The following is a 16,982-nucleotide window of genomic DNA, read 5'->3' as shown; positions in this document are numbered from 1 at the left end:
GACGAATCCACCTCCTCGCTTAAAACAACCTCTCTAACTTTGCGTGCCACACACACATTCCTGTTATACTGTGTTTGTGAGGACCAATACACTCGCGCTGAGCCCAGTAGCTCCATGAATTTAAAACACACAAGCTGTTCCTGGTTACCTGCTGGCGTATTGAGGGTGCACACTTAATATTTCAGTGGGGTTAGCCGTGTGTGTGTGTGTGTGTGTGTACGTGTTTATGCTACGGGGACTGGTCATCTTCAGTCTGGCTGCGTCTTTGCTGGGTTCAAACCCAGTTTGGTGTAATTGAATAAGTCAATGAATCTGTGTAAAAGTATTAAGTTGTAAAAATTATTTGTTTTTGTACATCAATTGTTTGTGGAGGTAATATATGGACAAAACTGTTTAATGAGAAGAAATCAGAAATAAGAGAGCCTGAGGGGAGGGGCTTAAACTATTTAATGAGGGCTGTGGGAAGAAGAGCGGCCATTTCTGTTTTCTGTTTCTTTGTTACATTGCTGGTAACTGGAGGGAGGCTGAGGCCCAGAGTATCTTGTATAAGTTTAGTTTCTTTTGCACCCTGTTTTGAGTTGTTGAGCACAATAAATCACCAACACCGGTAACCCGACTGAGACTGGATTCTTGGAGGCCAAAGAACCCCATCACAGTGACCCAAATCATCACTGTTACTGTTATTATATAGTAAATTAAATCATTACTGTTAAATTGTATTTCATTTCCAATTGTTTATTTGAATTCTTACTCCGGATTAGTTGGAGACATACACTAGGCTATATCAGCCCCACCAAAAATATTTTTCACCAGCCGCCACTGTGCCAATGCCTGTCTATTTTCTAAATATTAAAAGTGACTTTAATAAAGGAAAGATCACATCAAATCACAACAACATATTGGCATGTGACGTTGTCACGGTCTTGGTTCTGTTATGTTTTACTTTGCTCCATGCTTTCTAGTTTTATTGGTTTAATTCCTATTTTGTTGTATTTTCTGTATGGATTTGAGTTATTGGGTTTTTATTTGTTGCCCTCTGCTGCCCTCTTGTGTTGGTCTACTTTTCCCCAGCTCCTTCCTAGACTGCTCACTTCACACCTGCTCCCAATCTGCTTGTTAGTCCTTTCTTTGTTCAGTCTGCATAAATACACTCCTTGTGCAGTTCCTCAGTGCTGCTTCCTTGTCTTACTTCATCTTACATCATCTTACCTTGTCTTACTCTGGCTCCTCGTGATTGTTTTCCCCTGATATCTCCATAATTCTGGGTTGTTTTATATTTACATGTTGGATTTTTGGATTCCCACCTCTGTTACCTGTGTTTATTTCATTAAATCTACAAAAAACTCACCTCTGCCTCCACTGCCTCTGCATTTGGGTCCAAAACCACAACCTAACCCTGACAGGTGTCGATTTTTCCATTGAGCATTTTTTGAATTAAAATTGTACAAATGCTTGTATAAAATTTAGAAAACAATTACATTGAACACTAGAAGAACATTTAGCCTGGCCTCTTTTCCCATGGGGTATCTAGCCACATCACAGGCTCACTAATCTGCAGTATTTAAGTATTTCATTTACTGTAAAATTTTTAAAAGCGTTATATGTGATTTTAAAGGCAGAAGTCCCAGCAAAATGTCTTTGTGTTCTCATAATGACAATACAAAGGATGAAATCTGGTTAGCTATCACACTGCCCTGATTCATCTGCAGCATCATCAACACATCTGTTAGGGGAAGTGGTGGCCTTGCAGTTAGAGCAGAGTGCTCTAACCGCCTCCCAAGCAGGTCCGCAGTGGGACTAATTTTCAGCCCTGGGGTTTCATGCCTCAGACAGTTCCACTTTAGATAATGACCTATTATTATTAAAGATCACGTAATTGTAAACTTAGAGGCTAAGTCTACTACATCACATTATTCTGTAAAGGCTTTTAGTGTATTTTGAAATATGTCTAATACAGCACAAGTTAGGGTTGCTTTACAATGCAGATTTATTTAAGCCGGAATGCAAATCCCTAACATAATTTTTTTTTATAATATATTCTTTTCAACTACATCAGAATCAACATTTTGTTAAAATGAGTGTTCACAGAATTCCAAACCTTCAACGTGAAATAAAATCATTAAATATATTAAAAATTAAACAACAAATAAACAAATAAAAGTGCCGCATTTTCTAATAACCTTCATCTTCTTCCTTTCTGCAAGGAAACAGTTTTATCAGAAGTATTTTGACAAATATGAGAATGTGAGTTAACAGTTTTCTGATTGTCAGAATGTCCTTTTCTGCAATATAAAGATAGTTATTTATGAAAAAGGAATAAAAAAAAATTACATTGTTCTCTGCATGATTGGTTTTTAAAATGTAAACTGTCCAATGACGCCATTATAATTTTTCCTCTGCATAAGAATAGTTTAAAGGTAACATGGCTACTGCCAGGCTTGGACTGGTAATCAGTGATACCAGGTGGTCCTAATTTCAGCATGTAAATTCAAGTCAAAGCACCTATCTGTGACAGTAAATAATGCAACGAGTTCAAGAAATGAGATAATGTTGACCATTTAAATGATGCACGCAGTATATGTAGCCCTTCCTTGTCATGCACATCCTAGTGACGGTTCGCATATGGTGTCATTTTCTATTTCTTCAAACTGAAAATCCTTGTAACAAGCTAAATTATAATAAAACTAAAATGCTTTCTTTAAACCAAACTACAATGTTCATCTTTTATTTGGCGAATCTATGTTTGAATATTTTGCAAAAAATATGTTGCGGTGCATGTTGGGGTTTTGCATCTAAAGGCAAATGTTTCCCATGCATTGTTGCCAGATTGAGATGTTTTCCAATCTCTTCAAGTTGAAGATAGATCAGTTAATCCACTGTGCTTCTATTTATTTTTTTTTTTTTCGCGCAGGGGGATCCAGAAGTGGGCCGGTGTAGATGGAAAAATGCCAGGGCCGAAAATCGTTCCCAGTCTGAGCCTGGCTATCACTAAAACAATAATAAATGCCTGAGCAGAGCATCGGTCACTGTGACTTTGTTTATTACAGCATCATTGTCCAAAGATGTGAGAATTTCTTCCTCAGTGCACATGAGCATGAATGCCTTGAGTTTCTTCTGGTTAAAAGAGCTCACTGGAATTTCCCTGCTGAGAAACATCTTAAACACATGGTAGGCATCAGTAAGCAGAATGTACTAAGAGAAGATGAGATGAACATAAATGACACAGTTTTTCCGGGAGGAACAAACCTTGCTCTCTAGTTCAACATCCTTCATTTCCATGAAAGGATCCCCTTTACTTTCTTGTGGCGTTCCACATGCAAGTTTCATGCTGCTTCTTGCTGCATTCTAAGCAAGTTTTTACATGCTGTTGTAGAAATATGTCTTATCTACTAAGAAGTTGAATCAACACCAAGAAGTAGCCATGGTAAAAAGCAATATTATCAAGGCTGTAAAGGCCAGAACACACCGAATCAGATTTTATGTCCGATCCAACAGAAAATCATGTCAGACGGTTTTGTGGCACTTAGCTCTCATTGGAAGTCAATGGGGAGGATCAGACCCAACATGATTTTATGCAAGGGGGCTGCATAGGTCCGGCTGAGATTGAACCCAGGTCTGTTTTAGTCGGAAAATGCAGCAATTCAGCTGTAATTTATTGGGTCCGACAGGAAGAGAGACGCAGTTACAAAGTAAAACACATCTGCTTTGGGGGAAAATGCAAAATAAAATCTGTTAATATCACAGGGAAAGAGTCACTTTTTGACGTATATAGTAAGAGGGACAGACGTGTGCAATACAATGAATGAAACATTAAAAAAAGAATATTTTGCCCATGATAGGAATTCAGGAGAACAGAAAATAGTTAGTTAGTTAGTTAGTAAAGTAATAATCCTCTTTGAGCCTCGCAAAATAACAAGGGAGAGAAAACGCAGTTTATTAATCTCCTCGAAAAAAAAATCTTCAGGAGGAGAAAAAAACATATAATGAAATAGTGATCCTCTTTGAGCTGACAAAAAATGGTATAACAAGAGGCAGGCAAAGCAGATAAGTGCAGCGTATCTCTCTGACCTCTTTATGAAAAAAAAAACACCTCAGATAAACCTCCCAGATCTCTCTGAGCATCATCTCTCTGCCTCAATCAGTATATAAACCGTCCCACAGCATTTATTGCTGTGTTTTTCTTTTTTTAGACGTTGATCTCATTATGTTTTAATTCATGAACATTCTCTATCTGATCTGGTTTGAGATGCTGCACAGACTCATTAAGAGTTTTATGTTTTTATTCATTTTTTAAATAACTTCTCATAATGTTTCCAAGTCAAATTTTATTTAAGTAAATTTTTGTATAGCAAAGAGACATAAGTGAAAAAAAATCTGCACAGATCTGCTGACCCTGCCCAGTCGGAGCCTCTCTATACTCTCTCTATAAAAATCAGATCAGAGATTTAAAAATTGTACGCAATCAGTGAGTTCAGGCCTGAAGCTGCCTGCTCTTTATCTCCACTGTAGCTCTGGCCACATTTTCCAGTTACTAGAGTAACCTCCACAATCCGCTCCATTTTCAGGCGTTTCGGTTTCACTCGCTCATCATGTAATGACATTTAGTTGCCAGTCAACAGGTTTTTCACATCTGCCTGTGTCTTCACAACCTTTTTGCTCACTGTTAGGGTCTTCAGCCAGGTGGGGCGCTCTTTCTCCAGCATTCTAGGTGAAGACTGTTAGGAACTAAGATTGTTCTCAAACATTTTATGGTTTTCAGAAGATGGATACTTTTCCTGCCTTTCGTGTTTAAGTGCAGCAAATCTGTTTGGAGAGGAATTTTATTATTTCCAGCTGGCAGCCAGCAGGTGCTGTGATAATGGCTCACTGCCAGAGTCTCCATTTCCTATGTTGTAAAACAGAAAGTCGGAAAATGTCTGAAGGTTAATAAGGTTTCTAATTAGCTGTGAAGCTGTAAGAACTGCTGTCTGAGTTCCAAGGAGAAGCCAAGCACTCAAGTGGGTAATTACTATAATAACGACTTTTGCTCTGCTTGGCACAATTCGTAAAAGACTATATTCAGATTTGCTTTGTGATTTATTACAGAAATGCATCTTAAGGCACTTTACAGTTCACCAGATCGTACAATCAAATTGATTCAAAGTTTTCTATCTAAGGAAAATCAGTTGATTGCATCGACTGTTTGACTCGAATGCAATCCCTCACACTAAGCATGCTTGTAGCGACAGTGGAGAGGAAAAACTCCCTTTTAACAGGAAGAAACCTCCAGCAGAACCAGGCTCAGTGTGAGCGGCCATCTGCTGAGGCCAACTGGGGTTCAAAGAGACAGAAGCAGAGATACAACTGCAACTGTAAAAGGCGGCCCCATCAAGGAAACACACAGCCAGGCAGACGAGCTCCGAGCCAGCTCCCATGTTAGAGGATGAAGGGAGCACATCCAGCCAGTCACAGTCAGAGAAACAGGACTACACTGAAAAACAGGCGGATCTCCAACATCTATAAACAAAGGTGTTGATGGCAGCAGAACAGCTGATATTTCTCTACAGGATGGAGTCACAGCCAAACAGGAACAGACCAGATGATGCTAATTTGACAATACATTGACAAAATACAGTAACTTACTGGTGACGGCTTTATTTAAGCCACTGTATTAAGGCTGTAATTAGTAGCTTTAAGGTTAGAAAAAAGTGTGTAAGCATTAGAAGAACAACTGTTACAGTCTTTTACTCTAATCACCCATGCATCTCGCCTGTTTCCTGCTACATGTCATGCAGCCTGCAAACCCAAATGTGCTAGAATTAAACTTAATCGCTCCAGAAAACGTGTTTGGTGCATGTAATATATTGAAGAAATCCACTGCTGTTTGGTTTTCGATATTAAACATATATTATGGATTATTTCCTTTTATAGCCTTGTAATCATCTCGATTTCATGGCCTGTTATATTGCAAGAGGCCGTAGTTAAAGATGGCTATTTGATGTTAACGATTAGATAATGCTGTAAGATACAGTTCAATAACAAACAAGCAAGCACAGTGAGAATCACTCATCAATAAGTAACAGAAAAAGTCAAAGTCCTTTGGTTATTCTTTACTGATGCCATAAAACTCATTCCCCCTCTAAGACCTTATAGTCTGCATTTTATCTGAAACAGCAGCATTTAGTCACTCAGAGCTTCCATTAAAATGGAGAGAGGACTCTTTCTGCTTGGACTTGTGGCTTTGACCACATCATTCACTGTAAGTACTGAATGTATTCTGAATCTTTTTTTAAAGGAAATTACACCAAATTTACATTGGCTTTGCTTTGTGCAGATCCCACGTTCAACTAGAGTACACGGTACGTAAAAAGGGTAAAAAATAATGATAATCAATAATGATAATGATGATAGGATAGAATTTCTGAGACACATCCATAGACTCCACCCTATGTGCATGTGTTGCAGAGGTGTATGAGAATGGTGAGGATGAGAACCCGATCCTTAACATAGGTAAGAAATGATGCTGAATGGCTCCATAGCAGTAATATTAAAACAAAGATGCTTGATTCATTCGCATAATGTTGAACTGTACTTTTCTGCAGGTTCTGATGCCAACCTCCTTGAGGGAGACATTTTGATTCCTGTAAGTTTGAAGAAGATGACTTTTCTTCAGCGTAACCATTTTGAAATCCAAATGTTTTATTGGAAGCTGCTGTTCCTCCTACTCTTTAGCCCAACATCTTCTACTGATAAAAGTATGGGACGCCAAATGTGGAAATGTAGCAAAAAGAATCTCACTGTCAAATTTCCGCTATTTATTGCTTTCTTCCAATTAAAGGAATAGTACACCCAAAACATGATTAGCCTTCATTTTCTACTCACCCCCATGCTGAACAACACTCTGGAGTACTTTTTTGATATCTCAAATGCATCTGGAGATCTGGGAGGCTTCTTGCTGTCTGCTGACATTCAAATAATGGAGGTCTATGGTGGCCGAGACAGAAAGGTCCATAAAAGTCCACAAAAAACGTGTCAATATTCCTCCATACTGCTCGTCCAATGTATTCCAAGTGTCCTGAGTGGGTAGCATCCAGAATTCACTCGAAACGAAGTCATTTAGAATGTTTTTAGAGCATAAACAGTAGTGTATAGGATTTCCTGAAAGCGCGCGCCTGCGAGTTCACGACGCTACGGAAGCCGGCAGACCAAACCAGCGCATTCAGCTCGGCAAAGAACTCATGCTCTTCCTCAACACTGAAGTCCTCAGACATTTTTCTTTCGTTGTTTCTTTCTTTGCACAGGTAAACAGCACATTTCTTCTTCTACGCTTGCATTATCGGCAGAGCAGATGCTGAATGCGCACTTTCATCTGGTTTGGTCTGCCGGCTTCCGTAGCGTCATGAACGTGCCGGCGCGCGCTTTCAGGAAATCCTATACACTACTGCTTATGCTCTAAAAACATTCTAAATGACTTTGTTTCGAGTAAATTATGGACGCTACCCACTCAGGACACTTGGAATACATTGGACGAGCAGTATGGAGGAATATTGACACGTTTTTTGTGGACTTTTATGGACTTTTCTGTCTCGGGCGCCATAGACCTCCATTATTTGAATGTCAGCAGACAGCAAGAAGCCTCCCAGATCTCCAGATGCATTTGAGATATCAAAAAAGTACTCCAGAGTGTTGTTCAGCATGGGGGTGAGTAGAAAATGAAGGCTAATCATGTTTTGGGTGTACTATTCCTTTAAGTACTTTTTTTTTTAACAATTAAGCATAAAAAACTAATGTTAAACCTATATCTAAATGTATATTTTAAATGTATTTCTTTATCCTATATCTATTCATAAATGTTATGTTCATACTTAAATCGTAACTCTTACTTATATGTACATCTTGAATCTAGATTTAGATATATATGTTAAATCTGAATATATATATATATTACTCCTAAATATATGTCATAATTTGAAACCTTGTGGCTAGGCATCCTGCACCAAGAACATCAACAAGAAGGGGAGGTGGGCGGGGCCCCTCAGATGATTGATAAATTTAAGATTTGAATATAATTAAAGAAATGTAACACTTATATTTTTGCATTTGCCACAAAATATTTTAAAAAAGGACTTAATGTGAAGAAGGTAAACAAAATCACAGAACATGATAGTGACATTTTTTTTGCAAGATTTTTACATTTGGCACCCCGTATTTTGTATGAGTACTGTATAGATTTTGATTGTGTTATTGTCTTGATGATAGTGACTTTTAAACCAGACTTTTGATGTTACAGAAAGGAAGGAATGCCTTGAATGACCATAGATATCGGTGGAAATTCCCAATCCCTTACATCCTCGGGGATGATTTAGGTGAGTTAATTCAATGTGGAGGAGACTCTCTTGAATAATTTACTCTATCAAAACCCACTGACTGCTGAGTTAAAAAAACAAACAAACAAACAAACAAAAAAAAAACATTTTGAAAAGTTCCAGATAAATAAATAATAATAAATCAATGAAAGCAAATTAGACACAATTGATTTAAGCTGATTTAAATGGTTTCAACAAAAAGAAAACAAGAGGTAAATTGGGTTCTTATCCCAGTGCTTTTAATAATTAACCTTTGAATAAAACTAGGAAAGGTGGTGAGAGAGTCAGCAGTAGGTAGTATTTTCTAAAAATATAAAGTCTAATTTACATGCCAGGAAACAGGACGGGCATTGGAAGAAGAACTGTACGATAAGAGCTTAAAAATATAAACAAATATTATCCCAACCTTTAGTGAGACACAGTAATATCTTTCATGCTTTGGGACTGTAGTTCACACATGTAATAAATACATTGAACACAGGAATGAAATCTATGAAAGTAAAATGATTGTATTTTTTTTTGGCACCTGAATTGGCCTGTCTACATACTAGATCAATAAATAATATGTATGTGATAGCTAAAACAAAACAAAGATTTTAAAATCAGATTGGTTTTCCCATTTCATCATCACAGGCCATTGAACCACATCCAAACATCCAAAAGCTTCCTCGTCAGGAATTGTTTCTCTTTCACTTATTATCAATATTCCACATTGTTTAGGCTCAGGACTGTTTTGAATTTTCAATATCAACCCATTAATTTTTCTATCAGGGGAAGTTCTTTAATAGAAGGTAGCTATTTCCTTTTACTCTCTTTTCAAGCAGTTAATCCAAATCTTAATCCTAATTGAATGACGATCTGAATCAGCAAATTATCAGTAGGTCTCATGCTCTAGATATCGATAAAGGACTTTGGAGACTGTAAATGCTGATTAATACATTTAGGCTACATTTAATGTTGCTAGGTTGTTCTGTCATTTCCTCTACTGCTTTCAATAAAGCTGTCTTGAGATGTACACATTTCATGGAGCAAGTAGAGTGTTTGAGGATATAAATTATTTTTAAATTCTGGTGTGCTATTAATTGCACCAATCAATAACAATGAACACCATTATACTGTATTTGCACTGCAGTAGATCATACCTTAATGTCTTTATGATTACTTTATGGTATATAAGACAACTTTATTTCTTATCTATTCACACACATATATGTATATATATAACATTTTACTGTTGTTGTTTTTAGCCTGTGTTTGTACACGTACTGCTTTGATGCACCTTTTCCTTCTTTGGCACCTCCTGGTGTTTATTAGAGCTGATGGTACAAGTGGATATCTCTGTTACGAGATCAATAAAGTCCTATCTTATCTCTAACACATGTTGTGTATAAAAAGTAAAACCTCTTGTGTTCTTTGTTTATTACTCCTCTGCTCAGATCTGAACGCTAAAGGCTGTGTCCACCAGGCGTTCGAGATGTATCGCCTCAAATCTTGTGTGGACTTCAAGCCTTATGAGGGAGAGAGGACTTACATCAAGTTTGAAAAGAGGGGAGGGTATGTCAGGAAAATTATTTTGTCTTTTCAAAACTGTAGAGGAGCAGTTGGGAACTCCCTGATTCAAGATATTATATACCCTAGGATCACAAATGTTGAAACTTTACAAGCAATATGAACTTAGCCATGGGCATGTGCAAGCTGGCCCTTTAAGTAGCCTCTAACCATAACACTACCACCACCATGCCTGACTGTCTGCAATATGTTCTTTTTTTACAAAACATGCTCTATATAAACAAACTCCATTGAAATTTAATTTTCTGCCAGGAACTTTTCTATTTGTTAAAAAATACCTTATCTGTTTTTTACAAAACTTTTTTCTCTAAATTTTTCTCTAAAGTAAATGACTCTAAATTGTTGCCCATTGTCGTCAGAACTCTCTTACCTAAATGGCTCTGATAAAAGTGGTCGAAAGATCTTAAAAAACAAATTATGGAAAATTCCTTCAAATAAGTGCAGTACTTTATACTGTAAATTTACGGACATTTCTTACATTGTGTCTTAGCTTTAACACAATTATAGTTAGACTAATACTGTTAAAATATTTGCATTTTAGTCGTTTTGGGTCCATAGCACAGTTTTTCAAAACTCTTGGGGATTACTGGATGCTTTTTGGTAAATACGAGATGAGTTTACAGTTCTCCATTTGGTGATGGCTCTCTCCAGCTTAATGTGAAATTTACTTGATTGAAACCATCAAATGTGACCAAGAAGCAAAAAGAAAAAATCTGTATTGCCTTTTCACCCCAGTGTACCACAAACACAACAATTCAATTCAATTCAGTTTATTTATATAGCGCCAAATTCACAACACGTCATCTCAAGGCACTTTACAGTTCAACCAGATCATACAGTCAAATTGATACAAAGTTTTCTATCTAAGGAAAACCAGTTGATTGTATCGATTCATTGACTCAAATACAATCCCTCACACTAAGCATGCTTGTAGCGACAGTGGAGAGGAAAAACTCCCTTTTAACAGGAAGAAACCTCCAGCAGAACCAGGCTCAGTGTGAGCGGCCATCTGCCGAGGCCGACTGGGATTCAAGGAGACGGAAGCAGAGACATAAAAAGCAGCTGTAAAAGGCGGCCCCGTCCAGGAAACACACAGCCAGGCAGACGAGCTCCGAGCCAGCTCCCATGCCAGAGGACGAAGAGAGCACATCAGGCCGATCTCCAACATCTATAAACAAGGGTGTTGATGGAAGCAGCACAGCTGATGTTTCTTTCCAGTATGATGTCACAGCCAAACAGGAACAGACAAGGCAAAGCTACTCTGAGGAAAAGCAGAGAGAGCAGAACGTTAGAGATTGAACTAACAGATTCTGAATAGGAGAACAGAGAGAGAATGAAGCAGAATGATGAAATGGGGGTCCCTATGTCCTCCAGAAGTCTAAGCCTATAGCAGCATAACTATAGAGATAGCTGGTGAATAAACTGGTAAATTTCATCTGTTCTGTAATTTTAAGCCATTCCTCCTCCTGTCAGGTGCTTCTCCTCGGTTGGCGACCAGCAAAGTGGTCAGATCTTGTCTTTAGGAACAGGCTGTGACCACAAGGCTGTGGTGGAGCATGAGCTGCTGCACGCTCTTGGATTTTACCACGAACAGTCTCGTACAGACAGAGATGACTACGTGGATATTTGGCTGGACCAGGTGACGCCAGGTAACTTTGGAACAAGCACAAATATTAATGACACATTGTGCGACTGTCTTAAATATAAAATCCTTTGCAGGGTTGGAGCACAACTTCAACAAATACAATGACGACTTCATCACCGATCAAAACACTGCGTACGACTATGAATCTGTCATGCATTACAGACCTTTCTCCTTCAACAAGAATGAATCCATCCCAACCATCACCACTAAAATCCCAGAGTTCTACTTCATCATCGGCCAGTACCGTGACTTTAGCAAGTTGGACACCCTCAGGCTCAACCGAATGTATAACTGCTGTAGGTATTCCTATTCCTATTTAGCAGCTGATTAGAAATAAAAATCTGAAGAACTAAAGCTCCATTTACACTACCCTTTGAAACCGATCTGTGCTAAGTTCGGACCGAGCTTGGATCAGTTAACCGTGTCGAACTTAGTTTCTTACGACCGTTTACACATCACGCTAGCATGGCTCCTCTCCTCCTTGTGACGATCTAATCAACATGGCAGCAACTGTAACATTTAGAAAATTTGGTTATAAATTGTGATATTTCATTGTTTGTGGAGAGTCAGGCGAAGAAGACAGTCTTTGGTGAATTTACTTGACAGAAGCGGCTTTTGGGAAGTGGATACGACAAACGATAGTCTAATCAGGGCTTACAAACGCAGGAAACGACAGATGTCGAGGTTCATCACACTGCTAAGCAGTTATGGGAGTAACGGCGTTGAAACTACGTTACTAACGCCGTTACCTTTTTAGTAACCAGTAATCTAACTAATTACTTTGACTGTAATTATTATGCAGTTACCATTGCCATCATCCCGTTACTGCACATTACTCAGGTGGCTCAATTAACCTTTTTTTAATGGTAGGACTCATGCGCGCCTTGTCCTGAAAGAGGGGAGGATGAGATTGGCTGATATATAGTGAGATTCCGTCTGTCAGTTGGGTAGGTGGGTGTTCCCGCTGGCGGGGTTTAACGTACAGCACACACAGAGAGATGGAGAGTGAGGAGGACTCGAGCTGCGTTTCCCCATCAGATACGGTTTCCCCTGCATCTCTTCTCTGGGAGAAGTAACTAATAACTATAACTAATTACTTTTTCAAAGTAACGTGCCCAACAGAATCATCAGTGGAAATCGAGTGGCAAGGTAGGGAAGCTTGTATTTTTATGTCTAAAATTTTATGAATACGGATGCACACTTTGTTATCTCAGCCAAGCCAGAACAGAACTGCGCCGAGCCCTGCTGATGAACTAGTACCAATTTAGCTCAGTTCGGTAATGTCTGGTTTGCTCCGGTTCAGTTTTTTGTACCATTTACACTCAACAGTTATCTTGGTTACCGTGCTCAGACCAATCTCAGCACGGTTTCAAAAGGGTAGTGGAAATGGGGCTCAAGTGTCTTAGTTGTATCTTGCTTTTTCCCCAGCTGGCCCTCTGACCCTTCTGGATCAGTGTTCGTTTGAGTATGCAAGCATCTGTGGGATGATCCAGTCTTCTACTGACGATGCTGACTGGGTCCATATGAAGAGCAGCACTGGTGACGAGGATCATACGCTTCTGGGAAGGTGCAGAGGTCAGAGTTGAATTTGTTCACTTCTAAAATCCAACAAAGCTGCAATTCAGGCAATCTTAAAAAGTAAAAGTTCATCAACACTGCCCTTTTCCTTTCAGATGCGGGGTATTTCATGTACTTCAATACCAGGACTGGAGACCCTTTGCAGTCTGCTTTGCTGGAGTCCCGAACCCTTTACCCCAAAAGAAAGTTGCAGTGTCTGCAGTTCTTCTACAAGATGACTGGAAACTCTAAAGACAGGCTGGTGGTTTGGACCAAGATGGACGACGGCACTGGCACTGTCCGCAAAATGAAGAAAATACAAACTTTTTATGGTAAGCAGTGGACATCTTTACAGGTGCTAACTAGAGTTCCACCTTCAAACATACTTACCTACTTAATCTGATCCATTTTACATGTGGAGAGAATTTCTCCACATTTAATTTAGTACTTGCCTGAATAAAATGTTCAATATTAAACTTTCCTGAAGAATCAACACAATTACAGTGCAAATTTTAAGGGGCTGCTGCTGTCTTATGGCACGATTTTAGAATATGTAGTTTTAAGCCAATTATGTATTGTTTACACACAGCGAAGTACATCTCAACATGTAATACCATTTTTCTCAGCTTTTAGTTATGAATAAGCAAAATAAATGATTGGTTAAATAGTAAACTATCTGCTATATTTTGCTTCATTTTTAACAACAGTTTTTTAGACAACAAAAAAAAATCAAATACCTTTCGACATAAAGTAATTATTAGAGCAGACCTGAATATATAAAACACTACTGAACCTGATAACATATTAATTTTGCATTTTGATCACTTTAGCAACTTATTTATGTTTTCAGTATGTTTTTTTAGCTAATGAGACGAAAAAACGGTTTTACTCCCTTTTTTTTATATAATGTCATCCTTAAATCTTCTCTTTCTGGCTTAAGGATAAGAACCCAAAAATGTGCAGTTTTTAAATATATTAACAAACAAAACACAGTGTTCCTTAGATATATCAAACTACATCCAACCATATTTGGTGTCCTTCACAAAATAATGCCCATACTGGAATAATAGAACTCTGCAAGGTAGTAGTCTGATCAGATGTGACCAAGATTAACTTTGTGCTGACATGCAAAATGCTGTGTCTGTGAAAACTACCAGGGTGTATCATCCTGAACAGATTATGTGTCACATTATGAAGGAAAACTAATCCAAGTAAATGGGAACTTAAATATAGGAGAAACCATTAAAAAATGTCAGAAGGCGGAAAAAGACTTAAGACTATAATCCAGAGGTTTTTTTTGCAATTTTTTGCTTATAGCAAACAATTATCACCAGGATAAGGTTTGATGGTGTTGTGTAGGGGTGGGTATTGGCAAAGAAGTCACGATTCGATTCGAATCACGATTCACATGCCACGATGCGATTCTATCACGATGCATCACGATACTTGAAATATTGCGATGCATTGTGATATTTTCACTGAACACTGTAAGAAAAAGATACAGCCCTTACCAGTGGCTGACTGGCTGGGTGTGATCTGGATAGTGTCTTCAATTGATACATAACTGAAAGCAACTGAATTCATACATAGCTGTATTTATTGAAATTACTTTTGGAGGTGTTGCCATGAAAACAAATACTGGACAGAAATATTACTATTACTGGCATGGACACACCAACAAAAAGATCTTAGGATTCATCAAACTTAAAATAACAAAATGAGGATAATCAGCCCGGACATGCTTATGACACAAAGCAGCAGGCGTCAACACATCCGCAGCGACATCTGCTGGACTGGAAGTTGTATTCCACTTGGTTTGATTGATGTGCGCCAACCATTAATGTATTTTATTTGTTCATTTTTTTTTTTTTTATAATCGATTCTTGCCTTCAAGAATCGATTCAGTAGATCACAAAAATTAGAATCACGATTCATCGATTTTACGATTATTTTGCACACCCTTAGTGTTGTGTAGGTCTAAGTCACAACTTTTAGCTGATTACCACAATACTGAATAATATCTTTAAACTGACATGCATTACCTTAGTTCTTAAACAATAACCTTTGCTCTCTACCCAGCGGATGGTGAAAAGTCATGGAAGATCGCTCATGTTCCTTTGGAAGTAGGGGTTAAATTCCGCTATGGCTTCCAAGCCTCTCGAGGAGACCCCACTGCTTCCACTGGAGGTATCTATATCGACGACATCAGCCTGACCGAGACACGCTGCCCAAACGCCGTGTGGACGATCCGTAACTTCTCCAAGATCATGCAAGAAGCAGACGAAAACACCTTTATTGACAGCCCTCGTTTCTACAACCGCGAAGGCTACGGTTACGGCGTACGTGTCATGCCTTTGTCAAGTTACAGTGATTTCTCTGGGAACTATGTCGGGCTTTACTTCCACCTAGCCAGTGGGGAGAATGACGTTGTGATGAAGTGGCCAGCTGTAAACCGACAAGCCACCTTAGTGGTGATGGACCAAGACCCAGATATTTTGCAGAGGATGTCTTCAGCCCGCAGTCTCACCACTGATATGAGAACAAGTAAGTTTGTCTTGTTGCCCAGATGGAAATGACAAAATGCTAATTATACAATATATATTGAAATCTATTTTAAATCTATTTTTAATATTGAGTTCACAGAGTTCATTCATGGAGCTGTTTTACCCACAAAAAAATAAGATGAAACAAACTTTTATCATGGTTTTTTTTTATTTTTTTTATCCTGACTACCCCCATGTTACTAAAATTTTGTACCCAATTACAGAGTCACTTTTACACATTTCCCCACTTTCCTTGATGGGTCCTTGGCTGGTCCCCTACAATTCCTTTTTAAACATCAATCTTTGTACTAAAATATTCTTTGTGTCATGATTTGTGGACATTAAGATCTAAAGAGAAGCATCATCTCCTGGTCAGACCCTGTATTTCAGTGAAAGGGTGGAGTCAGAGTAAATAAATATGCAAGAAGGGCTCACTCCAGTGGCTGGAAGTTAAAGGGGATTTTGCTGCGAGTTGGAGGGCAGTAGACTGCCATTCGGCTGCATTTGACTGGGAAGGGCCATTTTGAATGGCTGCTACTGTATAAAATATGTTCTTTAGTGACCAAGGATTGAGATGCTATGACCTACAGTCTCAAAGGTGCACTTGATCATGGCAGCAGAATAGTCCTCCTCGTTCATTGTGCTCTTGAGCCATTAAATACTTTAAGATAGTGGCAGGAATGGGAGAGGCAAGGCAAGATTAAGCTATAATTCAAGTTCATGTTATTTAAGCTTGGGAATAAATTTTTTTCTGCTCTGTTATTGTTCTTGTTGCTTCTAGATTCAGCCGGACAGTTGTTTTGGGACAATCCCTCTAAGGTGGGCAGGTACGACCCTTCCTGTGATTGCTACAGAGGTGAATCATGGGGCTGGAGGAACTTCATCAAGTACTTTGACCTCAAGAGACGCAATTACCTGAAGGATGATGACCTCATCATCTTTGCTGATTTTGAAGGTTTATTGCATTTTTCTCTCAATCAGTAAAAGCTTAAAGTCCAACGCCACCATAAAGCTGACAAGATTTGTATGTTTCTTCTCTATAGACTTAACATCGCTTATCAAAACAGAAGTCCCGATTGTTTCCCATGAATAAAGTCATACAGGCTTTCATAACAAAGCCAAATGGTAAGTATTTACACACTTTATTATTATTATTATATTTAGTGAGATAAACGCACATAATAATGTGAAATGTTTCTTTTTTTTATGACAGGATGGTACAGCTGAAATGAGGAAAAACATCTGTGAAGATAACTATATGGAAAGTGTTAGACATGTTATTAAACTGTATCATGAAATGTTAATAAAAGGCTCAAAAAAGAA

General features: G+C 38.4%; 1 protein-coding gene across 1 annotated transcript; it reads left to right on the top strand.

Moving 5' to 3' along the window:
* Positions 1-6,107: 6,107 nt before the first annotated feature.
* Positions 6,108-16,982, top strand: LOC119772552 (meprin A subunit alpha-like). The gene is made up of 14 exons (XM_038269008.1): positions 6,108-6,238; positions 6,314-6,338; positions 6,445-6,489; positions 6,582-6,622; positions 8,270-8,345; positions 9,782-9,899; positions 11,388-11,563; positions 11,634-11,855; positions 12,988-13,134; positions 13,233-13,448; positions 15,196-15,660; positions 16,441-16,614; positions 16,703-16,784; positions 16,873-16,982. The coding sequence occupies exons 1-13, from the start codon at positions 6,185-6,187 to the stop codon at positions 16,750-16,752; spliced, it is 1,809 nt and encodes a 602-aa protein (XP_038124936.1). The 5' UTR covers positions 6,108-6,184; the 3' UTR covers positions 16,753-16,784; positions 16,873-16,982.

Source organism: Cyprinodon tularosa, unplaced genomic scaffold (genome assembly GCF_016077235.1).
Source record: "Cyprinodon tularosa strain WSP-4 unplaced genomic scaffold, ASM1607723v1 ctg715, whole genome shotgun sequence".
Taxonomy (NCBI): domain Eukaryota; kingdom Metazoa; phylum Chordata; class Actinopteri; order Cyprinodontiformes; family Cyprinodontidae; genus Cyprinodon; species Cyprinodon tularosa.
This window is presented reverse-complemented; position numbering and strand designations above follow the sequence as displayed.